Genomic DNA, 27,639 nt, shown 5'->3' with positions numbered 1-27,639 from the left:
AGATGGCTGCAGCCCCAGGCAACATCTAACTTAAATCACATGAGAAACTCCAAGGAAGAACAGCCCATCGGATCCAAGTTAGTTCACAGAACTGTGAGAAATAATAATAAAAAACAGGTATTTTAAGGCACTATAAAGGTGCCGTGGTCGCGAAGGTGGGTTACACATTGGACTACTAACCTCAAGGTCAGCAGAGATGGAAATTGTATTACAACTTAAATTCTGACCACCCAGTTTTGCAGGTTTTAGATGGCACTGAAAGCCCAAAATCCATTTGCAGAGTGTACCTACAGGGACTAAGCCTCCAGTAAGTCCCCTCCAACTACTAACTAGGGATATGAACAGCCTTGCCCTCAGACACAGGGCATCAAAAAGTAAATAAATACAGATATAAGTAGGTTAAATTTTAACACCTAATAATTTCTTTTCCTTTTTGACCTACTTTAATTTGTTCTGGTTTTTGTTTTGTGATATTGTGGTGGAGTGTATGTTCCTGTGATGCTGGAAGCTATGTCACTGGCATCTCAAATGCCAGCAGGGTCACCCAAAGTGACCAGGCTCGAGCAGAACTTCCAGACTAAGAATAGACACCCAAGAAGAACTCAGCTTCCCACTTCAGAGGAAGAAGCCACTGAAAACCTTATGCATAGCTTCGAAATACTGATGCTGAAGGTTGGGGGACCTTGAGTCGCAGGGTACTTAAAATGTGACTGAAGAGGAACTGATATCTCAGAGTGTAGTCAACGTAGTGTCGTGAATGGGGTAGAGGCTACAGGAGTGGAGCCTTTGGGTACTTCATCTACTGAGGGGCCACAACTCAAGGTAAGGAGAGGCAGTTACAAAAATCTGCTAATGATCAGAACTTGAATGTGCAAAATATGAAGCTAGGAACATTGGAAAGCATCAAAAATGAATAAAACAGATCAATATCCTAGGCATTAGATAGCTGAAAGGGACTGACATTAGTCATTCTGAATCAGAAAATCATGATTTACCATGTCAGGAATAACACAATCATGAAGAATGATGTGGCAGTCATTGTCAAAAAGGACATTTCAAAATCAATTCTGAAGTGCAATTCTATGGCAGGATTATATCTATTCCCCTTCAAGGAAATCCAATCAGTACAACTATCATTTTACATTTATGCACCAACCACAAAAACTACAGATGAAAAAACTTGAAGAATCCTACCAATGACTTTAAATCTGAAATTGATCAAAGATGCATTGATAATTATTAGTGACTGGAATGCAAAAGTTGGAGACCAAAGGAAGGAACAGTAGTTGGTAAGGAGGATCTTGGTTGTAGACATGAAGCTAGAGCTCACATGACAGAATTTGGCAAAACTAACAACTAGTTCATAGTAAATACCTTTTTTTCAACAGCACAAAAGGCATGGAGTTCTCCAGATAGAGCACACAGATATCAAATGGACTACATTCGTGGCAAGAGAAGTTGGAGAAGCTCAACATCAGCAGCTAACACCAGGTGTGGGCTGATGGTGGAACAGATCATCGATTGCTCATATGTAAGTGTAGGATAAAGCTGAAGAATCTAAAAACAACTCCATGAAAGTTAAAATAGGGCCTTGAGTCTACCCTACCTGAATTTTGAGAACATCTCAAAAACAGATTTGATGCACTGAACAATAATAACAGAAGACCTGATGAGCTTTGAGAGGACATTAAGAACATTCTTCATGAAGAAAGCAAAAGCAGGAAAGAATAATAGATCAAAGTGGGTGGCAGAAGAGGCTCTGAAACTTTCTCTGTATCATAGAGTAGCTAAAGGAAATGGAAGAACAGATGAAATGAAATAGCTAAACAGAACATTTGAAGGGGTGACTTGAGAAGACAGTAATATATGATAATGTTCAATGACCTAGAATTAGAACATGCTCAGCACATCTTAAACTGAAAGAACTCAGGAAAAATTCAAGCCTCAAGTTACAATACTGAAAGATTTCATCAGCAAAAATTAAATTTTTATGCAGGAAACAACAAAACAAGATGGAAAGGACACACAGAATCACTGTACCAAGAAGAACTAGTCATTATTGCACTGGTTCAAGAGCGTAGGAGCAAAACTCAACTGGAACATAAGGAAGAAGTTCATGCTGTACTCAAAGTATTCGCCAAAGCCAAGGCACTGAGAATTGATGGAATACCAACTGAATTGTTTCAACAAACTAATGATGCACTGAAAGCACTCAGTCATCTATGCCAGGAAATTTGGAAGACCACTACTTGACCAAATGATTGAAAGAGATCCATATTTGTACCCATTCCAAAGAAAGGTGACGCAGCAGAATGCTCAAACTACAGACCAATATAATTGATATCACATGCCAGTAAAATTTTATTGAAGATCATTCAAGAACAGTTGTAGCCGTGCATTAGGGAGGCACTGCCAGAGGTTCGGGCCAGACTCAGAAGAAGACATGTAATGAGGGATATCATTGCCGATGTCAGATGGATCTTCGCTCAAAACAGGGAATACCCAAAAGACGTTTTCTAGTGTTTTACTGACTATGCCAAGGCATTCGACTTGTGATGGATCATAACGAACAATGGATAACCTTGAAAAGAATGGGATTTCCAGAACGACTCATTGTACTCATGTGGAACTTGTACATGGATCAAGAGGCAATTGTGTGGATGAAACAAGGGAATACTGCACCGTTCAAAATTTTTAAAAGTATGCGGCAGGGCTGAATCCTCTTAGGATACTTTTTCAATCTCTATGCTGAGAGATTTTCAGAGAAACTGGCTTATATGAAAAAGAATGCGGCATTAAGGCTGGAGGAAGGCTTATTAACAACCTGAGTTATGCAGATGACACAACCTTGCTTAAGAAAAGTGAGGGAGACTCGAAGAACCTGCAGATGAAGATCAAGGAGTCCAACCCTTAGAATGGATTATGACTCGATGTAAAGATGAAAATCCTCACAACTGGACCAATAGACAACATCATGATAGAGAGAAAGTTGAAGTTGTCAAGTTTTTGTCTTGCTTGGATCCACAATCAATGCTCATGGAAGCAGCAGTCAAGAGATTAAAAATCAAGTTGCCCTAGGCTAATCAGCTGCACAAGCCCTCTTCAGAGTCTTGAATATCTGAAAACTCTTTAGAATATTGAAAAGGAAGGATGCTACTTTGAGGACTAAGGTGTGCCTGACCTAAACCATGGTATTTTCAATTGCCTCATATGCATGTAAAAGTTAGACATTGAATAAAGACGACTGAAGAAGAACTGATGCATCTGAATTGGAGAACTGCAGCAGAATACTGAAAGCACTGCTGAAAGTAGGCCTATCCCCAGTGCGCTCCCTAAAGGTAAGGATGGAGAGACTTCATCGTGCATGCTTTGCGCATATTGTCAGGAGAGACCAGTCCCTGGGCCAGGACGTCATGTTTGGAAAGGCAGAGGGGGACAGCATAAAAGAGGAAGGCCCTCAAGGAGATGGAGTGACATCCTGGCGGCAACAGCGGGCTCAAGCATAGAAACAACAGTGAGGATGGCATAGGACAGGGGAGTGTTTTCCTTCTGTTGTGAAAAAGGTAGCTAGCTAGGGGTCACAACAGACTTGATGGCACCTAACAACAACAACAAAACAATTTCTCTTATTTTTGACTTGCTTTGGCTTTGAGATTTTTCTGTATTTTCTTTTGTTATTGTTGTTTGGGGAATTGCAAGATAGATTTTCTTTATATGAAATTCAGGACAGGTAAATCTAGAGACAGTAACTAGATTAATAGTTTTCCACAGATATGGCAGGGGAGGCTGGAAGGAAATGGAGAGTTAATAATAATGAGTGAAACATTGGAAAATGCTCTAAAGTTGATTGTTGATCATTAATATATTCATACCATTAAATTATATGGTACCTGAATTTCACGTCAATGAAACTTTGCTTTTTCGTTTTAAAAAAGATGTGTTACTCTGAGTATATTAGAGAAACAAATCCACAAACTCATATGTATAAGAGAGTTTTATATAAAGGGCAAGTGTACATTAAGAAAGCATCCCAACCCAGTGCTGCCCAAACCCCTAAGTCCAACATTAGCCCATATGTCCAACACTGACCTACAAAGTCCTCCTCAATCTCACAAAACACACGCAATGACGCCGGCTGCAGGAGAAAAACCAAATCAGTGAACATGTAAGCATCTCATCACTGGCAGGGGTCTCCACACGGCTGCTCCAGCACCCAGGGCTGCATCGGGGTAGGTCCATGTGGCTTTTCCTCAGGGATGTCTCGCAGGAAGTAGCCTTGCCAGCTGAAGCAGGGAACTGGCTAAGGCAGCTGCACCCTGGTCCAACCATGAGAAAGCAAGAGACCTGAGAACGGAAAGGCGAGGCTCACTGAGCCATTTATCTGTTGGTCCTTCAATTAATTCCACATGTGTTTATCGGCCAGGTTAGCACAATAAACTTAACTATCTCAAAGAACTTTGGTGGCATAGTGCTAAGTGTTCAGGAGTTCAAAACTACCAGCATCTTTTTTGGAAGATGAGACATTCTGCTCCAGTAAAAATTTAGAGTCTGAGAAACCCAAAAGTCTGTCCTACAGAGTATCTGAGTCAACTTGATGGCAGTGAGTTTGTTGCTCTTCTTCTCAATCAAAAGCATTCTGAAGTGCTTTTGCAAATAGAAAAGAAAGGGGTAGGTTTGGGCTTCCATTCCAGGACTGTGCATTATTTACCTTTCTCAACTCTTAACTATATTCATATAATTAGTGGTGGAGGCACAATTACAAAATATGAGAGTACCTGTTTATAATTTCAGTTGCTTCTTTTTCTAGTTTTGACTGTGGATATTTCTGGTAATAAAATCAAAGATATACAAAGGAGGCAAAATATAATTGTACGCAAAAATGAGGATGTGGCCATTTGATTAGCTATGGCACAATAGTTATGATTAACAAAGGGCTGATGCAAGCAAAATATGCAATAATGCAATTCACAATAATACAGCAACATTTGAAAGCAGTAAATTATATGAACTATAATTTTTACAATATAAGGTATTTATACATCCATTGTATAATTTAAATTCCAAATTAGCTTAATAAGCTTAACCTATGAGGTAGAAGTTTAGAAATAACACAGATCATCCTTTTAAATAAAGCTCTTTTAAAAAATTGATTCATCTGCAGTGTGAACATGACAGTGGGTCAGGAAGAAAGTAAAAGGAAACAGAGGAAAGAACTAGGAAGCAAAAGACATAGAGGTATAAACATATGCATGTACATATGCAAATAGATTAATATATAATGATAGGGATATAGGCCTATGTACATATATGTATTGTATATGTTAAGTATTAAAGAAGCAGATGGACATTGGAACTCTACTCAAATATTCCCTCAACACAAGAATGCTTTGTTCTAATAACCTGGCATTCTGTGATGCTCATCTTCTCATCACAATCTCTGAAGATAAATGGGTGCATAAGCAAATGTGGTGAAGAAAGCTGATGGTACCCAGCTATTAAAAGATAAAGTGTCTGGGGTCTTAAAGGCTTGAATTTAAACAAGTGGTCATCTAACAGGGAAACAACAAAGCCCCCATGGAAAAAGCACACCAGCCTGTGTGATCATGAGTTGTATCAGGTATCAGGTATCAGGCATCAGAAGACCCAAAACCCATCAGTAGACAATTGGACATCCCCTCACAGAAGGGTCACAAGGAAGGGACAAATCAGCCAGGGTACAATATAGTATCAAAGTAACACACAATATTCCTCTAGTTCTTTGATGCTTCCTCATGACCCTAGTTCTACCTTACAAACCTGACTAGACTGGAGCAGGTACACTGGTACAGATAAGAGCTCTGAACACACAAAATCCAGGACAGATAAATCCCCAGGAACAATAATGGGAGTAGCAATGAAGCTAGGGGGAAGGTGGATTAGCAGGGAGAGAAAGGGGGAACCAATCACAAGGATCAATGTATAACACACACACATCCCTAGGGGGACGAACAACAGAAATGTGAGTGAAGGGACACAGCAGATGGTTTAAGATATGAAAGCATAATAACTTATAATTTGTCAAGGGTTCACAAGGGTCAGGGGGAGCTGATCCAAGGGTTCAAATAGAAAGAAAATGTTTTGAAAAGAATGATGGCAATGATTGGGGCAGGGAATGTATGGATGTGCTTTATACAATTGATGTATGCATATGTATGGATTGCGATAAGAGTTCTATGAGTCCCTAATAAAATGTAAAAAAAGAAAAGAGGAGAAAAAAATGATTAGGGAAAAGAATGTACAGATGTGCTTTACACAATTGATGTATGTATATGTATGGACTGTGATAAGAGTTGTATGAGCCCCTAATAAATTGTTTTAAAAAAAAAAAGAATGATGGCAACATATGTACAAATATGATTGCTACAATTGATATTATAAGAGCTGTAAAAGCCCCCAATAAAATGATAAGTAAAAAATTGATGTCATATTTATTAATAGTACCTTTAAAAATGAATTGTTTTGGAATATCTTCAAAATGACTGAGTTACTAATCATATGCTTATAAAAATACTTTTATGAGCAGAGCATGTTCAAGATGCCTAGTAAATTATTTGCTTTATTTTGCTACATATATTTTGAGATCTTAACATAATCTATGTACACTCACCAGCCACTCCTTGGGAGCAAGAGGAAGCTGATTGTTTCCCTGAAGATTTACAGCCTCAGAAACCCTATGCAGGGCTTCTATGAATCAAATCAGCTCAATGGCAGTAGGTTTGGGGTTTTTTTTTGGTATGTATACTTGGAGAATCTAGAATTTTCAAGATTAGCTGTTAGCTATGTTATTACAGAAAAAATAGTTAAGTCTGTGGAGTTAGACCTACAATAGTAGAGTCACGTCATGTTCCTCGGGACCTACCTCTGCATTTCACTTGAGCATGTTCATGAAACATTTGAAGCAATTGAAAATACCATGACTTGAGTCAAGCGTACTTTGGTCCTCAAAGCAGCATCTCTGTGGTTTTTGTTTGTTGTTTTTAACACTTTAAATAGGTCTTATGCAGCAGATTTTTCCAATGTTATACTTTCTTTGATTTCTTGGTTGCTATTTTCATTGTGGATTTAAGTAATATTAAATTCTTGACAACATCAATATTTTGTTTATCATGACATTGCTTATTGACCCAGTTGTGACCCCTGGTGGTGTAGGGGTTATGCATTGGGTTGCGATCCATAAAGTTAGCAATTCAAAACTACCAGGAGAAAGTTGTTGCTCAAGAGAAAGAGAATTTTCTCCTCCAAGACTTAGTTACAGTCTCCAGCTAGACCAGAGCAGGTACACTGGTACAGATAAGAGCTGGAAACTCAGAGAATCCAGGATAGATAAACTCCTTAGGACCAATGAGAGTAGCGATACTAAGAGGGGTAGAGGAAGGTAGGGGAGAGAGGGGGAACCGATCACAATGATCTACATATGACTCCCTCCCTGGGGGAGGGACAACAGAAAAGTGGGTGAAGGGAGACATCGATCAGTGTAAGACATGAAAAAATAATAAAAATTTATAAATTATCAAGGGTTCATGAGGGAGGGAGGGTTGGGGAAGGAGGAGATCGAAATGAGGAGCTGATGGCAAGGGCTCAAGTAGAAAGAAGATGTTTTGAGAATGATGATGGCAACAAATGTACAAATGTGCTTGACACAATGGATGGATGGATGGAGTGTGATAAGAGTTGTATGATCCCCCAATAAAATGATTTTTTTAAAAAGAGTTACAGTCTTACAACCTCAGAGGGACAGTTCTACCAGTCCTATTGGGTCTCCATGAGTCGTCATAGACTCAATGTAGTGAGTTTGATTTTTTGGTTTGAGTTTTATGTTGGGGTATAATCCACACGATCTAAAACAATAATGGCTCCAAGTCTTTCTCGCTTTCAGCAAATAAGGCTGCATTATCTTCATAGTACAAGTTGTTAATGAATCTTCCTCCGATCTTGAGGTCCTGTTCTTCATAGAGCCCTCTTCTCTGAAGACTGTGTCTAACACGCTAAACTGATCTGGAGGCTTGAATGTGTAGGCACACAGGCACCACGATCAGGTTACTCTTTACATGCTAAGTGTTCTGCTTCACTACGAGTGAATAACTAACTGTAGAAGACTCTTAAGTATCTGGCACACTTCCTGTGTTCTAGGTGAGCAAAGACCCTATATGCAGGGTAGAAAATATACCCCAAATCTCAAATATAATTTAAGAAGAAAATTTATTAAGCCTTAAGCAAGACAAACACATCAGATGAGGGAAACCATTAACATGAAGTCATAATGGTGTCCAAAGGTTTGCCAAAAATTGGAGGCTTAAATTGGACCAAACCTAACCAAACACTGATTCCAACTCGTAGTGAATTATACCTGTAAAGTTCTTTTTTTTTTTAAACAATTTATTGGGGCTCATACAATTCTTATCACAGTTCATACATATACATACATCAATTGTATAAAGCACATTTGTACATTCTTTGCCCTAATCATTTTTTTCTCCTCTTTTCTTTTTTTACATTTTATTAGGGACTCATACAACTTATCACCATCCATACATATACATACATCAATTGTATAAAGCACATCCATACATTCCCTGCCCCATCATTCTCAAGGCATTTGCTCTCCACTTAAGCCCCTTGCATCAGGTCTTCTTTTTTTTCCCCCTCCCTCCCTTTTCCCCCCTCCCTCATGTGCCCTTGGTAATTTATACACCGTTATTTTGTCATATCTTGCCCTATCCGGAGTCTCCCTTCCCCCCTTCTCTGCTGTCCCTCTCCCAGGGAAGAGGTCACATGTGGATCCTTGTAATCAGTTCCCCCTTTCCAACCCACTCACCCTCCACTCTCCCAGCATCGTCCCTCACACCCTTGGTCCTGAAGGTATCATCCACCCTGAATTCCCTGTACCTCCAGCCCTCAAATGTACCAGTGTACAGCCTCTGTCCTATCCAGCCCTGTAAGGTAGGATTCAGATCATGGTAGTTGGGGGGAGGAAGCATCCAGGATCTGGGGGAAAGCTGTGTTCTTCATCGATACTACCTCACACCCTAACTAACCCATCTCCTCTCCTAAACCCCTCTATGAGGGGATCTCCATTGGCCGACACTTGGGCCTTGGGTCTCCACTCTGCACTTCCCCCTTCATTTAATATGGTATATATATATACATATATACATATACATATACACATACATACACACACTTATATCTTTTTTTTTTTTGCATGATGCCTTATACCTGGTCCCTTGGCACCTCGTGATCGCACTGGCCGGTGTGCTTCTTCCATGTGGGCTTTTTTGTTTCTGAGCTAGATGGCCGCTTGTTCACCTTCAAGCCTTTAAGACCCCAGACACTATCTCTTTTGATAGCCGGGCACCATCAGCTTTCTTCACCACATTTGCTTATGCACCCATTTGTCTTCAGCGATCCTATCATGGAGGTGTGCACTCAATGATATGATTTTTCGTTCTTTGATGCCTGGTAACTGATCCCTTTGGGACCACTCGATCACACAGGCTGGTGTGTTCTTCCATGTGGACTTTGTTGCTTCTGAGCTAGATGGCCGCTTGTTTATCTTCAAGCCTTTAAGACCCCAGTCACTATCTCTTTTGATAGCCGGGCACCATCAGCTTTCTTCACCACATTTACTTGTTCACCCACTTTGGGTCCAGCCGTTGTGTCGGGAGAGTGAGCATCATAGAGTTCCAATTTAATAAAAGAAGGTATTCATGCATTGAGGGAGTGTTTGAGTAGAGGCCCAAGGTCCTTCCGCCACCTTAATACTTGACCTATAAATATAGACACATAGATCTATTTCCCCATCTTCCTCTATATATTTGCATGTACATGTCTTTGTCTAGACCTCCAAGAATGCCCTTTGACTCCTAGCTCTTTCCTCCATCTCCCTTGACTTTCCTCCTGCCCTACTACCATGCTTCGTCGCCACCTGGGCTAGAGTATACCTCTTCTCTTAGCAACCTTACCCTTGATCATTTCCCACCAGGCCTGCCACTCCCCCTTCTCTACCATTTGGGGTCTCATGTTTTTCCCTTGTCCCTGGGTTTGTTAACACCACTTCCTTAACCCCCCTACCCCCCCACCACCCCAAGTCTCCCCGGAACTGTCGGTCCCATTGTTTTTCCTCCAGATAGTTCATCCAGCCTGTCCTATTCAGACAGACCTGTGGAGTCACTAACATGCACGAAAACAAGACAGAGGAAAACAAAGCAACAGTATACAACCAGACAACAAAACAATAAAAACAAACCACTGACAAAGAACAGAACAAAACAGTTCACAAGAGAAAAGCTTGTAGTCAGTTCAGGGATCGTTTGCTGGCCCTTAGGAGCGTTTTCCAGTCCAGTCTGTTGGGGCACCACGCCCTGGCCCCAAAGTCCACTTTCAGCATTCCCTAGGGACCTTGCCACTCCATTCCCTTGCTGTTCCACTGCACTCCCCCAGTGATTTGCCTCGGTGTGGTGGGATCAGGTCAGGTGCAATTCTCACACTGTGTCTCCGGTGCTGTCCCCTGTATCGCCCTTAGTCACTGATTGGCATCATTTCTCATAGTGGGGCCAGCCATGTTGTTCTCTCTGTGGACTGGCTGCTCTACTCAGGAACATCATCATCACGGCCTGGTGGGTCAGGCTGTGCTCCACTCTCTCCTCCTGCCCCTTCATCTTCTCCCGTGTGCTCTGATCAGATATGTTCATCTCCCGGAGCTGCAGAGTCAATGTCGTCCTTTGGAACAAATTCTTTTTGGGGGAGGGGCAGGAATCCACTTAATTTATGGTGCTGGGGCCAGCCTCCCAGACCTCTCCACTGGTTCCCTACTCCATGCCGGGATATTGCATTGACACCTTGCGACACTGGGTTGAAGTCTGGTCCCACTTTCCCTGTGGAGATATAAACAATACCCTCCCCTTGGGTGGATTAATGCCCCATGACCCCACTACCCTTTTCTTCCTTGTATTCATCCTTTTGTTTTCCTTTCCCCACCTCCTCCACCATTGTCTACCATGTACATCCCTGGTTTTGGTCTGGTCTCTTCCATACTACACAGTCTTCACTCCTAGCCTGTAAAGTTCTTAAGACTGTAACGCTTTACAGGAGAAGGAAAATAAGTGCGGTAGGAAATAAATGCTCTCTGCCCACACCAAAAATTAAAAAAGCACATTTCTGGAAACTAAAAAATAATAAGATAATGTTTTACTATATTGTCAGGCTTGAAAGGCAAATTTGATGGTTATCTGTCCACATTCTTAAACACTCATTCCTTTTGAAATTGCCTAGCCATGTTCATGTAGCTTCACTGGGTTCTAGGTAACAGGAGTTCTAAACATCACTCAAAACAGCCCACGTCCAGGTCCACAGCGCTATCCAGTTTGTCTTATTCTGGCCCAAAGCCTGTTCCCCTTTTGGCCCAGTATGCCCTTTGGGATCACAAAGCCCCTTCCACATGACGGTGCTTGACCTAACTGAAGTCCTCTAGGGCACAGATATTAGGAGTCTTTGACTGCGCTTTGATGAACAATCACAGAGAAGTTAACAAAGTCCAGAGGAGACGCTTCCACAGCACCTTCCCAGAAGCGGGAAGTCCTCCACAGTCTTGTCACCACTCAAAAGTGACAGAAATCTCTGCATTGTTGTCAAGGTGATGAAAGTCCAAATACAAATCTCTCTGGAAGAGCAGTTTTTAAGAACACTGCATACACAGAGGAAATAATAAAAGATCCTTGACCCTTCCTCCCCCACCCCCTTCTCCCTCTGCCACGTGGTGATGAGTATTAAAAATGTGTACTTGGAAGCTTTCCACCTCTGAGGTTTAGACAGCTGCTGCCTGAGTATTTTTTTGTTAAAATGTTAAATATATTTTGTTTTTATGAGTGTTCTTTTTAAGGTCCATGTTTCACAATACTAGTTCAGATAACTAAATGGGACTTTACCGACAGAAATGATACTCACAGTGTCTAATAAGTATGCTTCCAAATCAAACACATCCTCCTGACAGGTAAATTTGACAGCCTATCCCAGGGAAGCACATTCACTAAGGTTTGTTAAGCTTATGCCATTTGTAATAAACATGAGAAAGTTCACATATGAAAAAAGAATAATTTCTAACAGGTAACACAGATAAGCCAATGGTACAAATATTCACCCAATGTTCCATGGATTGTTGTCAATGCCATCTGGCAGTACTCAAACAGAGAAATAAGACCAGCCACACCTAACATCTCAAAAAACAAGGAAAAATTCGGGGTCCTAAACAATCCAGATAAGGATAAGGTAGGCAAACCCTTTGACCCAATTACTTCCACATGTTAAAAATTACTGTAATGTTGGAGGGCAGAGCCTCTACCTCACTGAAAGGGGGAGACTACAACTAAGAACCCCAAGAAAGAGTTTAGGATAGAAGATAAAATTGTCCATGCCTTATAGAGTAGGAAGCATGTCCCCAAAGAACCACTGAGCAATCTGGGCAGAAGACCAGGCACAAAAACCAGACTGTTAAGCCGCTCTAGTGAAATAGAGACCTGGCTTATTGAACCAAGCAGAAAGTGACCTCAGTAGGGCATTTAGGGTGTGGCTGCTAGGGTTGTGACCACACTGAGACTTCAAGGAGATGCAGTGGTGGCTTTAAAACAAAAACAGGAACAAGAGAACTAGGCACATGAAAAACTTCATCCTGAAACGCCAAGTCTCCCTATGCAAAGAACACAGAGGCTCCAGATTCTTTTTTATAATCTGAGAAGACTTTTGGGTGTAATATTGATTCCCTCTTCCATCCACTGACCCATGGGATTCGCTCTCAAATCAAATGGGATTCGCTCTCAAAGCCACAGCAGGTAAAATGGCATTGACCTTATCCAAATGCCATCTCACCCTAAGAAACCATCCTGTTTGGATGAGCAAGAAAAGATCAGGCAAACCACAGTATCTGGCAAATAATACTGCGTGGATAATAAGGTCTTCTGTCCTTTCAAGTATGTCTTCTTACCTTTTCAAGTACATCTTCTTAGCTAAACAACACTAAAAATTACAGCCACCCACAAGCAGAAGTATCCACTGCAGCAGCATCTCAGGGAGGACTGGGCTAGGGGGTGGGGAGTCCGGGGAGAGCAGACCACACACACCTGGACTTAGTTAAAAGGGGTGATACCACAGTGCCTTCAGGACCCATGGATCCAGCCGTCCACTGGCCAGAGGGCTGCCAAGTAGCATCAATTAGGGTCAGTGTCAACCATCACCAATATAGTAAATCAGCAATCACAATCACCCACCCCAGTCAAGGTACACCTACCAACTGGATGGAGAGTAGTCTCTGCCTTGACCAATGGGAAAAGGGAGGGACAGAACTTGGAAGGATAAGGCTGAGCTGTGAGGGCCAGGATATTCACTTAAAATTGAAAATGGTGAATCATGTGAGGTCCCAGTTTTAGCAACTATTACATTAATGGCAGTTCTAAGGTCTGTCCATCATTTTTATACTTCATCCATGGTTTGGTCATTCATCAAGCATGATAATTTTCCTACCCTTCCTCTGAGGCTTGAATTATTGTAGATTATCTCTTTGATCATAAAGCATTTCTGTAATGATGGTTACTGGGGTTGAAAGGGAATGAGAAGGAAGGGGAAGCAACAGGTTAGAGGGCAGACAGGTGTTAATTCAGGTGAATGGGAAATAATATCCTATAAGATTGAAAATAGAAAAACAAACAAACAAACAAAAAGATTGAAAATAGAAAAGGAAGCAGAGAGAAGACTAGTTATTACTTTTAAAAAAAAGTATCTGTAGCCATCCACTGACCACAAAGACATGTTTAAAAGTATTTTGTTTAGAATAAACCTCTGAATGTAAAAACTGGAACCCTCGAAGCAATACTTTGGCATTATCTTCATATCCCCCCAGTCTGCTCTGGTACTGGCACAGTCTGTTCTTCCTTTCCAAGTTCGAATTCCTAAGGACAGAGCCTCATGATGAACTAACAAAGGTTTTGACAGTATCTTCAGGACACTACTAAGACTGTTTCATTCTTGAAGAGAAAAAGAAGAATGGAGATCACTTCCCACTTTCTCATCTCCCAGGTTCACTAATTGCCTCCCTGGAATCATAGGTTAGCAGGAAATATTACCATATATCTCAAGAAATCATCTGGCATTGCCTTGTGGGATGATGTTATTATATGCATTTAACTGGTTTGTCCAAAATTGCACTCCTAGTTAAGAGGATCCGTTTTCCTATCTCTCCATGTGATCAGCAGCCTTGTAAAATGTCATAGATTTATGCCTGAAATTGAAAATAGGGACAACTATGGTATGGCCTGGCCAATGCTGTATAAGTACACAAGAAAAAAAGGGGGTGTGGTGTTTTTGTTTTTAATAAAAAGCAGAATATTTCCTACTTCCTATCTTCCCACAGACAAAACACATTCCAGAGTTGTCCTTGACTCCTTAGGGCATGTATCTACTACTTTTTTAAAGGTCTTTTCCTAAGGCTGGGATGAGTCCTCACTGGAAGCAAGAGATGCTTGGAATTTATGGTTGGACTAGTGGTGGTTAAAGTGCTTGGCATCAAACCAAAAGGTAAGTGGTTTGAATCTAACAGTCACTCAGATGTTAACCCATGAAGATACAGGAACAGTCTGTTTCTGTAAGGACATGTCGCCTTGGCAACTGTATGGGTCCAATTCTACTCTATCCTCCAGGGTGGGTGGGTTGGGTTTACATTAGAGAACAGGAGAGGAGGTGATACCTGCCACTTGACCACTAACAAGTCAAATGAGAAAGTTCGGAAGCATAATGCCTGGGGATTCTGAGTTGTGCAACTTAGGTGGAGGGGTACAGGGTAGTGCTTGGTTCTCTGTCCTGGCTACTAGAAGAACTGGACAATCTGGTGTAGATATAGTGTAGCAGAGGACAGTAATGGGGGAGCCCAGAGAGGAGCGAACTAAGAGGCAAAAGCCTGGAGCACGGACACAACTACAGTTTGGTAGAATGCAACCTAACCCCGGACATCTGGTGCTGCTTGAATGCACGGCCTGGAACAATTTCCTCTTTAGACGTGTCTCCTGCATTCATTTTGACAATCAGTTAGCATTTCTTTTTATGGAAAATGGTTTTCTTGGGAATGGAAGGGCGGTACATCAGGCCTGGTGGCCAAACGCTGCTTAAAACCTGGTTTAAAGTCAGCTCTTCTTTCACTAGCAGCAATAAGATGCGGCATGTGGACGCTGACTAGTGAGTACAGTTACCGGTGGATTGGGGTTTGGGGTGGCAGCCACCCCGCATCGGACCACAGGCTTATCAGTATTTGCTTCAAGCCAGAAAGTCCCACTCTGAGGGACCGACGGTGGTACCATTTCACTTCAACTAGGGGTTCAACTTTTCCAGAGGAATCCTCTGCTGGCCCCACTGCCACCGCAGCCGCTCTTACCCCGGATGGACTTCAAAGGGAACCAATAGTGGCCCCAGGAGGCCAAGGGGGCTCAGCCCTCGGGACAGACTCGCCAACTTTCCGCCGGAAAGTATCCCACGCACCGCCCCGGGACCCCTGCCGGCACCCCGGGCACCGACTGGCACTAGCGGAGCGTGTTCCAGGCGCGGAGGGGCAGCCGAGCCGGCGTGGACTCCCGGCGGCGGGCCGGACAGCGGGCGCGCGAAGGCCAGGGGCTGAGGGCCGCGGGTCCCCGGCGACGGCGCAGCGCGAGGACTCACCCCAAGAAGGCAGACTTTCAGCTCCCGGATCGCCATCATCTGCTCAGGGACGGGACCGGGCCGAGGCTCAGCATCCTCCGGCGCAGCTCCCCGCCGTGCCCTCGAGCGGGCGTCCGACTGTCGGCCAGCCTCTCCCTCGGGCCGCGGCGGAAACTCGCGCTCCTGCTGGGCGGCGCTGTGGAACCTCGGTGGTCACGTGGCGGCCCGCCTCCAGGGGCCCGCTCCGCCCCCGGCCCGAAAACGCCCCGCCCCTCTCCAGGAACGCCCCGCCCCGGGCCCGAGAACGCCCCGCCCCGCCCCAGGAACTCCCTGCCCCGCCTCCGCGCCGCAGGGGAGCTCCCCTCGCCTTCACTCCCCGAAACGGCCTGCGAGGCGGACCCCACTCTCGCCTGCCCACCTCCAGTGGGAGTGTGGAGGGCGGCGGCCGCAGCCTCTGGGATCTGCTCCGTGGAGTACGGCTTCTTGGGCCTCCAGGCTCCGCCTGCGGGGTCCACGGGGCGACGTGCTCAGCCTCCCCTCGCTGAGCTCCCCGGCTGGAGGGAGAAAGACGGGGGACCGAAGAGTAGGCCCCACCACAGGCCCTTGACATTGAAAGAGGACGGTGTCCCCCAGGTGTAGCATGGTGCCTGTGTGCAGTCCCACCTTCACCTGACACTAGTAGAAACCACCTTGAGGATTGAAGAGAGGAAGCAGTCAAGCCCTGCACTCACTTGCTCCCATTTCGCTTTCTATTCCCAGGCTGAAGAGAATTTTTCTGTTTGTAATCGAATTTGACTCCAGAAACAATCGTCCTACTCCTCCATCCAAAACAGGCGTACAAATACCTGAGAAAAAGAAGTGAGTTGCTGGTGGCGTAAAGGTTACAAGTTGGGCTTTGATCTGAATGGGGTCAGTTCGAAAGGCTGGGCTTTCTACTCCTGAAAAATGTTTCTGACTCAGAAATCCACAGGAGGTCAATATGAGTCTGCATTGACTCGGTGGCACTGAGTTTATTGGTTGGGTTTTTGTTGTTGTTGTTGTTGCTGTTAAGTTTTGTTTCTGGGGGATGTACCCGTTACTCCGTGTAGGAAATCCTACAACTCGCAGGACCCCATGCTAGCACTATACTAGAAATGAGCTCTGGCAGTACTCAGGAGAGAACCTGCCTCTCCCTAACTGAAAATGAAGCACCTTCCGGACTCGAAACAGTGCGAGACGCGCTTGTGATTGTGCTTGCTTTCCTTCTCCATGCAGTACTCCGTGACAGCACTTGCTGCCGCTTTAGCAAGCTTACCCTTTAAGGCAGTGGTTCTCAACCTGTGGGTGGCAACCCCTTTGGGGCTTGAACATTAGGAACCAAGACACGGCTCCTCTATCCATCTTGAGGCAGGTCTGCCCACATGTAGATACGCCCACATATGAGAACCAGCGTGAAGACTGTTACCCATGCTACACCATACTTCCAGACAAAAGTTCATTTATTTGTAATTAGAAATACATATTTCACAATATATAATTACATATTATTCTGTGAATAATCACTATGCTTTAATTATGTTCAATTTTTCCAATGAAAATACATCCTGCATATCAAATATTTACATGATGATTCATAACAGTAGCAAAATTACAGTTATGAAGTAGCAACAAAAATAATTTTATAGGTAGGAGTCACTACAACATGAGGAATTGTATTAAAGGGTCGCAGCATTAGTAAAGTCGAGAACCACTGCTTTAAGGTATATCTGCCTGAATAATTCACTACCATTTCAGATGAGAAACAGACTTCTTAAAAATTTGCTTTTAAAAACTTCATCCTTGGATCAAACTCTGAGTTGGGCCTCCCTCCTGACTCCAAGTTTGATAAATGACACTCCATACTCCCAGCACACCACTCACCTTGAGTGGGTGTTATTTGTTTGATTTCATCCTACTCAAACAGCCTGTATATTGTTTTTCTCCAGAGAAGAAAAGCCCTCAAAGATTGGACGACATATACATGATCACAACAGATTGGACTCATAGCAACCTCATATGTGTCAGAGTAGAACTGTGGGTAGAACTGTGATTCCCAGGTTTTAGCAGCAGATTGCTAGGCCTTTCATCCAAGATACCTCTGGGTGGTCACAAACAGCCAACCTTTTAATTAGCAGTGGAGGTCATTAACCATTTAGGCCACACAGAGACTTCATACAGACTATAAAAACAAAAACAACCCATGGTGTTTGAGTCTATTATAACTCATAGTGATCCTGTAAGACAAAGTAAACCTGTAAGACAGGTTTTCTAAGGCTAGAAATATTTATGGAAGAGACTGCCAATTTTCTTCCCAAAGGCTGGCTGGGGGTTCAAACCTTTTGGTTAGCAGCAAGCAGCCAGCTCTTAAGAACTGCTACACCGGGTCTCCTATATAAACGATAAGCTGCTGGATTCTCTAGTGTGACAGGCATACCCTTGTATAGGGTGTGCAGGTCTGAGGAGGGCATTTACTCTGAAGATTCTATACTGTTAAAAAAAAGTAGTCCCGGACAGGGATTCAACATCCTCGGCTAGTTTTCAAATTCAAGATTATTCAGATTCAGGGACCATATCTGTCCTTGATTCAGTATCCAAAGTACAGAGACTCTTCTGTGTTAGCAAGATAAAAAAGAGGCCTGCCCAGAAGTACCCAGCCCTGGACACAGTGCTTCATTGTGCTCAACTCTGCTGAGAGAGAGAGAGAGCCTGTCCTGCTCATTCCCAGACACACTGTATTGAGACAACACAACTTCCCCATTGCTTTAACCATTTTAACACCTGGATACCCTGTTGGCAGTGTTATTTGACTCTCTACTCATCTATGAACAAGCCCATTTCTACCTTCTAGCGATTATGAATATTGTTGCAATGAGCCTTGGTGTACAAATAACTGTTTGTGCTTCTGCTTTCCATTCTTTGGTGTGTACGTATACTAGTGAAATTTCTGGATCACATGAAAAGTCTATGATATATGTTTTGAGGAACTGAAAAACTGTTTAACCCAGAAGCTATACCATTTTACATTCTCAGCAGCAAGGGGTGAGAGTTAGAAATAAATCTTTTGGTCTGCAGTGTTCGCTTGGACTTTTAAAACGGAATCTTCTACCTCTTTATGCTATTCAAATATAACTAAGTTTTTGTGGACCTCTGGCATCTGCATGTTGTTACGACCCTGAAGCTATGCCAGCAATCTTGAAAATGTCAGTAGAATCACCCATGGTGGACAGGCTTCAGTGGAGCTTCCTGACAAAAGCAGACTGAAGAAAAGCCTCTGGGTCTAGTGCTGAGAATTAACCAATGAAGACCTTATGAATCACAACAGAACACTGTCCAATACAGTGCTGGAAGGCGAACATCTTAGGTTGGAAGACACCCAAAATATACAACGGCCAAAACAATGGACTCAACCATCCAGTAAATCATTTAAATGACATAAAATGGAGCACCATTGCACTCGATTGTACATGAAGTCGCCACGAGCCAGACCCCACTGACAACAACTACTAGCCAGGGGCTGAGAGACAGAGCACAGGACGATCATCATAATCCCAGGATCTAGTCCCTGTACCAGAAACTGGCAACTTAATATGATTGTTGAGTCGGAAAAGGTTCTCCATTCTTCGAAGATACTCTTCATCTGAGAACATTCGTTACAGGTATTTCTTCTAAAAGGACCAGCTATTTTCAATATAGGAAATAGTGGGAAAACAGGAGTCACCAGGAGTCAAGGAACCGATATTGTATTGATGGCCTCAAGGGTAGAATTTTTGAGGTGAGCCTTGCTGTTCTGCAGAATGAGGAAGTTGCATGTAGAAAATCCAAGCTAATTAAGGAAGATGTTCAGGACAGAAACTGCCTAACCAACTTCCCTGGTATGGATCTTACCTGTGACACAATGTGTTCCATGGTCAAAGCATGGCAGACCTTGACGGAAGCTCATGTCTGATGGGTATCCGCTTCATCTGTTCTGTGTTGGTTTTACTAAAGAACTTAACAATCAGATTCACAGGACCTCTTATGCTCAACACCAGCAAGTCCGCCAAATCCGAAAGAAAATGATGGAAATCATGACCCGGCAGGTGCAGACAAGTGACTTGAAAGTAGTTCTCAAAAAATTGAGTCCAGAATTGGAAAAGACATTTTAAAAAAAGGTTTGCCAATCTATTTATCCACTCCATGATGTGTTCGTCAGAAAAGTAAAAATGCTGAAGAAGGCCACGTTTGAATTGGGAAAACTCATGGAGCTTCATGGTGAAGGTGGAAGTTCTGGAAAAACTACTGGAGCTGAGGCAGGTGCTCAAGTGAAACACGCTGATAGCTATAAGCCACCAGGTCAAGAATCTTGAAAGTTCAGACTTTGAATGGTGACAAATAAAAGATCTTATTTGTGAAAAAGAAAAAAATCTGAGAAAAGTCACTAATGGTCATAACAGTGCTAATATTTTCTGATCAGCAAGTTTTTGGGGGGACCATAATATAAAAACAAAAAGGAAAGAAAAACCTAAGCTAAGTCTGTCTGTGGGCAAACGTGCACATCAAAAAATTAAGAACTACAAAAAGAAACTAATTGAGAATTAAGGATAAAAACAAAAATAATCTGTTTTGAGGGAAAGGAAGTATAGCTGCATTAAGTTTAGCATTAAAGGGGTGAAAACAACTAAAATCTTTGAACATTTGAAGAATGATTAAGTAACAAGGGTGTCTTTACGAAGGTGTATTTGATAGTGTTAGATGTAATATGCATACTATGTAGATTTATAGAGATGCTTATAGTAAGTTAGGTTCTGTGAAACTAAAATGACACAAAATTAGATCCTCTTGTGAAATAGTAAAAGCAAGATATATTATTGCACACTGTAAAGTGCAGGATAGTTCAAATAGACCAGTCATCTAAGGCCAAACAAGGGGAAAATGTGTATGAGCCTTGTTTTTAGTAGTTTTATTGTTTCTATGGAACTATGTTTTTGGTGGTGGGACTGCAGAACTGGCTCTGACTCATGGTGACTTCATATATAAGAAAACATTGCCCACTCCGGTGCCATCTTCATGATTGCTTGTATGTTCGAGTCCATTGTAGAAATTGTATCCATCCTTCTCATTAAGGATTTCCCTGACCTTCTACTTGATAAAACATGTTATCCTTTGCTAGGGCTTGATCTGCACAGGTAACCTGTCCAAAGTAAGCAAATTGAAGTCTTTCCATCCATGCTTCTCAGGAACATTCTGGTTATATTTCTTCTAATGCTAATGTGTTCATTCTTTTGGCAACCCACAGTACATTTGACATTCTTTACCAACACCACAATTCAAATGCACCAAATTCTTCTTCTGCGGCCCTTTTTAATTTTCCATTTTACCATGCATATGAGGCACTTACAAAGAGCATGACTTGAGTCAGGTACAGCTTAATCAACAAAAATAACATCTTTTCTTTTAAAACTTTGTAGAAGATTGGCTCAATATCAAATACATTGATTTTAAGATTTTTAAACAGTTTCTTGATCTATATGGAGCCCTGGTGGTGTAGTTGTTATGAATTGAGCTGCAATCTTCATAGTCATGAGTTCAAAACCACCAGCAGCTCCATGGGAGAAAGACTGAGATTTCTACTCCCATAAACAGCTAGCCTACCAGAAATCCACATGGCATCTATACCCTGCCCTACAGAGTCACTATGAGTCAGAAGGGACTTGATGGCAGTGAGTTGAGTGCATCAGCATTAAAATTAATGCACTTTCCAATGCACTCTTTCCCATAACAAGGATACTTGCCTCATGGTCACTGGTCAGAGGAGGTGCTACAAGAGGCTTAATCCACCTGGGGATACTTTGCAAATGGAGTTTGGGCTCCCGCTGTCATCTATAGTCTTCTAGAAACCAAGTGCTCACAATTTAAGCTTGAATACAGTTCCCTCCTCTGGTCTTGGATTTTATTATTTGCAATCTTTGGATCATCTAAGCTAGTGTGCTTCTTCCCTAGCTAGCACCTAACTTAGTTTCTGGTTTGAAGACAGACTTTAAAACCCCAGACACAATTCTTTCTGATAGCCAGGCACCATTTGATTTCTTCACCACACTTTGGTATGGTACCCATAACTTCAGTGATCTCTTCATTCGGCCATGCATTGAGCTGGGCCTAGTCATATGAACTAATGGTTCTTACATAAAGATTTATGATTAAGTATGAGCTCAAAATCCATTCATATATCTATGGTTTATGTATGTTCCTTGTCCAATTTAGAGATACTATTCTCATTTTATTAGAGAATATTGTAAATCATACATGAGGCATTTGGTAATTCTATTGATAGTAACAATAATTAAACCAATTGTATAGAATTTAAAATACTATTTAGAAAAGGAGTATAGACTAGTATAGGTCAACTAAACTATATGAACTAAACTATATGGACTATTGACTTACATATATTAAAAACTTAAGTCACTAAACACTGTTTATACAAACTATGAGGGTTACAGGTAGGGCATGAATAATCATGAATTATAACATACATGAATTAAGGTAGAACTATGCCTACTGGACTAAGATATCTCATAATAAAGCAAATAGAGTATTAAAATAGCAAACACATGGTAGTCTTAAGTTGCCAATTATTGGGCACCTAAAGCAAGAGATTTGAACCAAAGTCCAATGACTTCCAAATCCATAAACTTGGGGTAGTAGACATCTGCTTCTTCTCACACTGGGAAGTTTCAACTCTTAAGTCTAAGGTAATATGTCAGTTTTTATAATTCACCACGTGTGTGTTGCAATTCCAATTCTCTCGGTGGGGCTTCTAAATTGGATCCTTCTGGTGGGACCAATGAAGAATTCTTTGCATCTCAAAGGGACAAAATCTAAAGTCCCAACCATCGAGAGTATGCAGTCTGGGTCACCGAAGGATGGACAGAAACTCAGTCAAAAGTGCCTGTTAGGAACATAATACAGGGCCCGTTCTCCCATTGGGTGTCTATATAAGCTAAGTTAAACATTTTTCCCAATGGCAGGTTGTCCCTTGTGGTTTACCTACATTGCTTTTTAGTATTTCTTCCTTATTGAATAACTCCCCTTTCCCTCCCTGTTTCTTTTTTCCTCTCCAATTCCTTTTTCCTTCCCTCCCTCCTGTTTTTCCTTTGCCTCTCCTTTTCTTCTTTCTTTTTTTATCTTTCTCTCTCCCACTTAATTTTCCCTGTCCTTTCTGTCTGCATTCCTCCCACAAGTTTCTGAAATTTTCTAACTAGCGTGAGCGGCATTATCGCGTTTGTAATTGGTTTCTAAGGTAAGGAAAGGATTTAAAAGATTTAGAAATGAAAAAAAAAGATTTAGAAATGCAGAATGAATGGACACTGTAATTCAATCAGCCTTGGAAAAAGAAAAATCAGTCTATGTAAGGAATTCCCAGTTGCTGGGGGTGCCCGAAAATTTGAGGAGCTTCCAGGTGTAGAGAAAAGAGGTGACCATTGAGAATACCTACCAGTGGAAGTTTGACAGAAGAGGATAAAGACCTTTTGTGAGCGGCCAGCTTCCCTTCCATCTACTTGTCTTAGTTTTCATGTGGAAAGAATGTGGTATTTCTTAACAATAGCTCCAGGGGGCTCACGACTTAGAAAGCCCGGCACTTTAGAAGGCAGTGATGTCTATGAGCTGAATAAATGTGTTTAGCCTGGTTTCAGAATATGTGTTCAAAAACAAATCAATGTTCCTCATTTTTTCAATTTATTTATTTATTTAGACGTTTTATTAGGGGCTCATACAACTCTTATCACAATCCATGCATATACATACATCAATTGTATAAAGCACATCTGTACATTCTTTGCCCTAATCATTTTCTTTTTTTTACATTTTATTAGGGACTCATACAACTCTTATCACAATCCATACATATACATACATCAATTGTATAAAGCACATCCGCATATTCCCTTCCCCAATTGTTCTACATTTAAAAAAATGAGTTTCTGTTGGGCTCTTGCAAAAAGCTCTTATGATGCTTTTAAAATTTTCCAAATCTACCTCCCTGAGCTGAGGAATTTAAGTCTTCACTGAGATCATTGGAGTTTGTGTCAACTTGGCTGGGCCAAGATTCTCAGTGGTTGGGCAGTTGGCGTCATGTAATCTCCCATGATGTGATCTAACAGTGTAGTGAACTCCATGATGGATCTGATGTGAACAATGAAGTATTGGAAAAGGATTATAGAGAAGTGCTGCCTCCTTACTCAAATGAAAGTCCTGAAGCAATTCAAAGAAAGCTTCCTCGGGGATGAGGTAGACTCTGTGGGAAGGTCTGTGTCTTCTTGCGAGTCTGGATCCTGCACCTGTTTCATCTACTCCAGTTCTTTAGAATTGAGACAATGGTACATCACATTTTCTGCTGACCCTAAAAGCTATTCGTGGCCTGGTATATTGCCTGCTCAACTTGGGTTCATTTGACGCTGCACCCGTAAGTCTGACCTGCTAATTTTGGACTCATTCACCAGCATGTGGTCTTCCGATTCCTGGTTTGTAAGCCCAGCAGATACTTGAGTCAGGAAAAGCTTACAGCTTAACATTTGGTCCAGGGACTTGAACTGGACAGAACTTACCCATTTATACAACTGGGTGAACTACTTTCTTTTTTTTTTTTTTTTAGTAGCCAGCGGCTGGGTCTTCGGTGATTTTATTTTAACAGAGAAACCAGGCTGCACTAAGCCTACATGATTAGAGCAGATGGTGGCTATCTTTCCAGAGGGGGAGCCTGAGCTTTCCTGGCAGCACCCACCCAAGGTTGAAGGCAAAGCCCCGAGTGCGCCCTCTCCTGCACTGCCTGGCTCACAGGTGAGATGAGTGTCTGCACAACCACACTCAACCATGGTAGGAAGTCCCAGCGGGCAGAGGAGGTGATCAAACAATGACTCACGGATGGATGCTGAGATGAAAGTGCAGGAGAGGGAGCTCTCTCTCCTCCAGGGGAGGGCATGGCATGCGCATTCTTGACATAAGTATATCCTGACAGGGGCCTGGGGGAGGTTGTTGATGGGATGGGGGAGCTGGGCTAGTGAGAGGTCTTTGTGTCTAAGGAAAAGAACAGCAATGATTAGGGCTAAGAGGGAAGTGTTAAAATGCCTCTAAGTATGAAAAAGGAGAGCCTTCTTTCTTCCTTTCTCTTAAATAAGCCAGGAAAGGGTGTCTTTTCCTTTCCTTGCTGCAGTGGCAGTGGGCTCAGTGGGTTCTCAGACATGATTTCTGCACCATGGGCTTTTGTGGGGAAGGACAGGAGTTAGTGTCAGAAGCAGGCTTCTCTGTAAAAGGTCTAGTACGTGCGAGTTCTTAGGCTGGATGCAGAGGAACCCTTAGCACGCAAGGTGCTTCGGTTAAAGCTTCTGAAATATTGCAGTTGTGTGACAGACAGATTTTTGGCTCTTTCTTGTACACATACTCATTGGGAGACACCCCAGATAACAGGATGGGGACCAGTTTGGCTTGGGAGCCATGGTGCCTCTGCCCTAATTCACTACATGTTCTTTTCCGAGAAACACATTCAATGGCTGCGTGAAGCCCTGTGGTTCAGAAAGCTCGCCTGCCCTCCACCCACCTGCTCTCAGGCTCCCCATGAACCCCACCACAGCAGGGGCTGAAGAGGCAGGGCATCTCTGCTCCCTCTCATGGGGAAACTACTTGGTGACCTCATGAATGGCATGGGCAAGGTAGCCCACGTTGCCGGAGGTGACTCCAGCCACAGAGATGCGCCCGTCCTTTGTCATGTAGGTGGAGAACTCCTTGGTCAGCCGCTCCACCTGTTCAGGCTTGAGCCCCGTGAAACAAAACATGCCAATTTGGTCAGTGATGTGCTGCCAGTTGTGGGAGGAGCCCTCCTTCTTCAGGTTGGAGACCAGCTGGGTCCGCATGCCGATGATGCGGTCTGCCATGCCTTTGACTTCCGGCAACCATTGTTTCCGCAGCTCCGGCGTGGTCAGGATGGTTGAGGCAATCCAGGCCCCATGGAGAGGGGAGTTGGAATACATGTGACGGATCAAAATCTTCAACTGCGACTCCACCCTCTTGGCGGTTTCAGCATCCCTGCAGACCACGGTGAAGGCCCCCACGGGCTCACCGTACAAGCCCATGTTCTTGGCGTAAGACTGGCAGAGGCACACGTCAATGCCCTGGTCGATGAAGTGGCGCACGGCCCGGGCGTCCTTGTTACCGTCCCACTGGCGAAGCCTTGGTAGGCCATGTTGAAGAATGCAAACAGATTCCTTTTCTTCACCACGCTGGCCATCTCCTTCCACTGCTCAGGGCGGGGGTCCACTCCGGTGGGGTTGTGAGCACAGGCATGCAGGAGGACCGCGCTCTGCTCGGGCATTTTTGAAATGTCATCGATAGCACCTGCGAAGTCGAAACCGCAAGTCTTGGGGTCGTAGTACCGATACCCCTGAAGCTGCATGCCAGCGTCCCTGAAGATGGGCGTGTGGTTTCCCCAGGAGGGCTTGGGCAGAAAGGCGTCTTGGCTGAACTTAAAGAATCTTTGCAGGAAACTGGCTCCGATCCTGAGTGCGCCGGTGCCAGAAATGGTCTGCACGGTGACGTACCGGCCACTTTACAACACCTCGCTGTTCTCGCCCAGGGCCAGTTCTGCAGATGCCTTACAAAATTCAGCCAGTCCCCCAATGGGCAGTTATTCCTTGTCCAGGTTTTTCGCAGCAATCTGGGCCTCAGCCTTCAGGACACTAGGGAGCACATAGGGCTTTCCTTTGTCATCCCGGTAGGCCCCAACTCCCAGGTTCATCTTTTTGCTGTTGGTATCTCTCTTAAAAGCTTCGGTGACTCCAGAATGGGATCCGGGGGCCCCATCTCCACATGGGCCCACCAGGAGCTGGCTCTGGCAGAAGCCGCGGCGGCGAGGCCTGGGTGGAAGACGACGGCGACTCCGGAGAGGACGCGACCAGAGTGCAGCAGGGCCATGGTGGGCGGCAGGAGGGCAGCAGCTCGCTGCTGGCGGCAGGGCAGACCCGAGCGGGTGAACTACTTTCTTGATACAAATGTGTGTGTGTGTGTGTGTGTGTATACACATATATATATGAAACTGGTTTTGCTTCTCTCTACAGAACCCAGTCTAACACACTCACCATCAACACCTTCTCTGTGGACAGTGCTGCCCATTGGACTTGGATGTCTTTTGAATACATGGTTGAACTATGTGAAGGCTAATGTTGTGCACCAACTTGGCTAGGCTATTATTCTCGGTGGTTTGACAGACATAGAATTGATTACTCTTCTATAATAAAATATTATATATGTAATTATCCTATATGTTGTAATGTGATGTGAGCAGCCAATTAATTGAAAGTCCATAGTTTCTTTGGGGATGTGGGCTGCATTCAATATGTAAAGGGTATTCAAAGAGTTCATTCCATTAGCTTTTAAAATTAAAAATTGCATATTCATTTTTCCACAAACTTTTTTGAAGCCCTCTTCTACACAGATATCTGGAAAAGTTTCTATCCTGCATCATTTTCTCTCTATCCTGCATCATCCTTTGATCTCCGGCTTTTGTGACTGAAGTAAGCAGCCTGATCTATTGATTTAGAGTTAGTCAGCACCTGCAACCACATGAGTCAGGAAGAACTCTGGTCTGACACCTGGCCCGTGGATTTGGGACTTACAAGCTTCCACAACTGAGTGAGCCATTTTCTTGAAACAAATCTTTATGTATGTGTAGATATGTATATACTTAGTTTTGCTCCTCTAGAGAACCCAGGCTAAGACACACTGAAAACATTGAGTTAAAAGAAGATAAAATATAAATTATTTATTGATATTGCCTGTGAAATATAGATGAATGGATTCAGTGTGGTGACCTTTTAAATTCCTCACTAATATGTATACCACTTGGTTTTGTTCATTTTTTCCCAATCATTTTATTGGGGG

The 27,639-nt window shown here is 43.1% G+C and overlaps 1 protein-coding gene and 2 pseudogenes across 1 annotated transcript in view; all 3 read right to left on the bottom strand.

Moving 5' to 3' along the window:
- The window catches only part of LOC142428049 (dihydrofolate reductase-like), a 39,760-nt pseudogene extending 24,519 nt beyond the window's left edge, over positions 1-15,241 (bottom strand).
- Positions 1-15,914, bottom strand: part of RAB31 (RAB31, member RAS oncogene family) — a 161,141-nt gene extending 145,227 nt beyond the window's left edge. The window contains exon 1 of the mRNA XM_075533041.1: positions 15,733-15,914. Within this exon, the coding sequence (XP_075389156.1) occupies positions 15,733-15,771 (39 nt within the window). The 5' untranslated portion in view covers positions 15,772-15,914. The remainder of the gene's footprint in view (positions 1-15,732) is intronic.
- A 9,207-nt stretch (positions 15,915-25,121) lies between these two features.
- LOC142427332 (aspartate aminotransferase, mitochondrial pseudogene) lies at positions 25,122-26,693 on the bottom strand (annotated as a pseudogene).
- Between the last annotated feature and the right edge of the window lie 946 nt (positions 26,694-27,639).

Source organism: Tenrec ecaudatus, chromosome 15 (assembly GCF_050624435.1).
Source record: "Tenrec ecaudatus isolate mTenEca1 chromosome 15, mTenEca1.hap1, whole genome shotgun sequence".
Lineage (NCBI taxonomy): Eukaryota > Metazoa > Chordata > Mammalia > Afrosoricida > Tenrecidae > Tenrec > Tenrec ecaudatus.
This window is presented reverse-complemented; position numbering and strand designations above follow the sequence as displayed.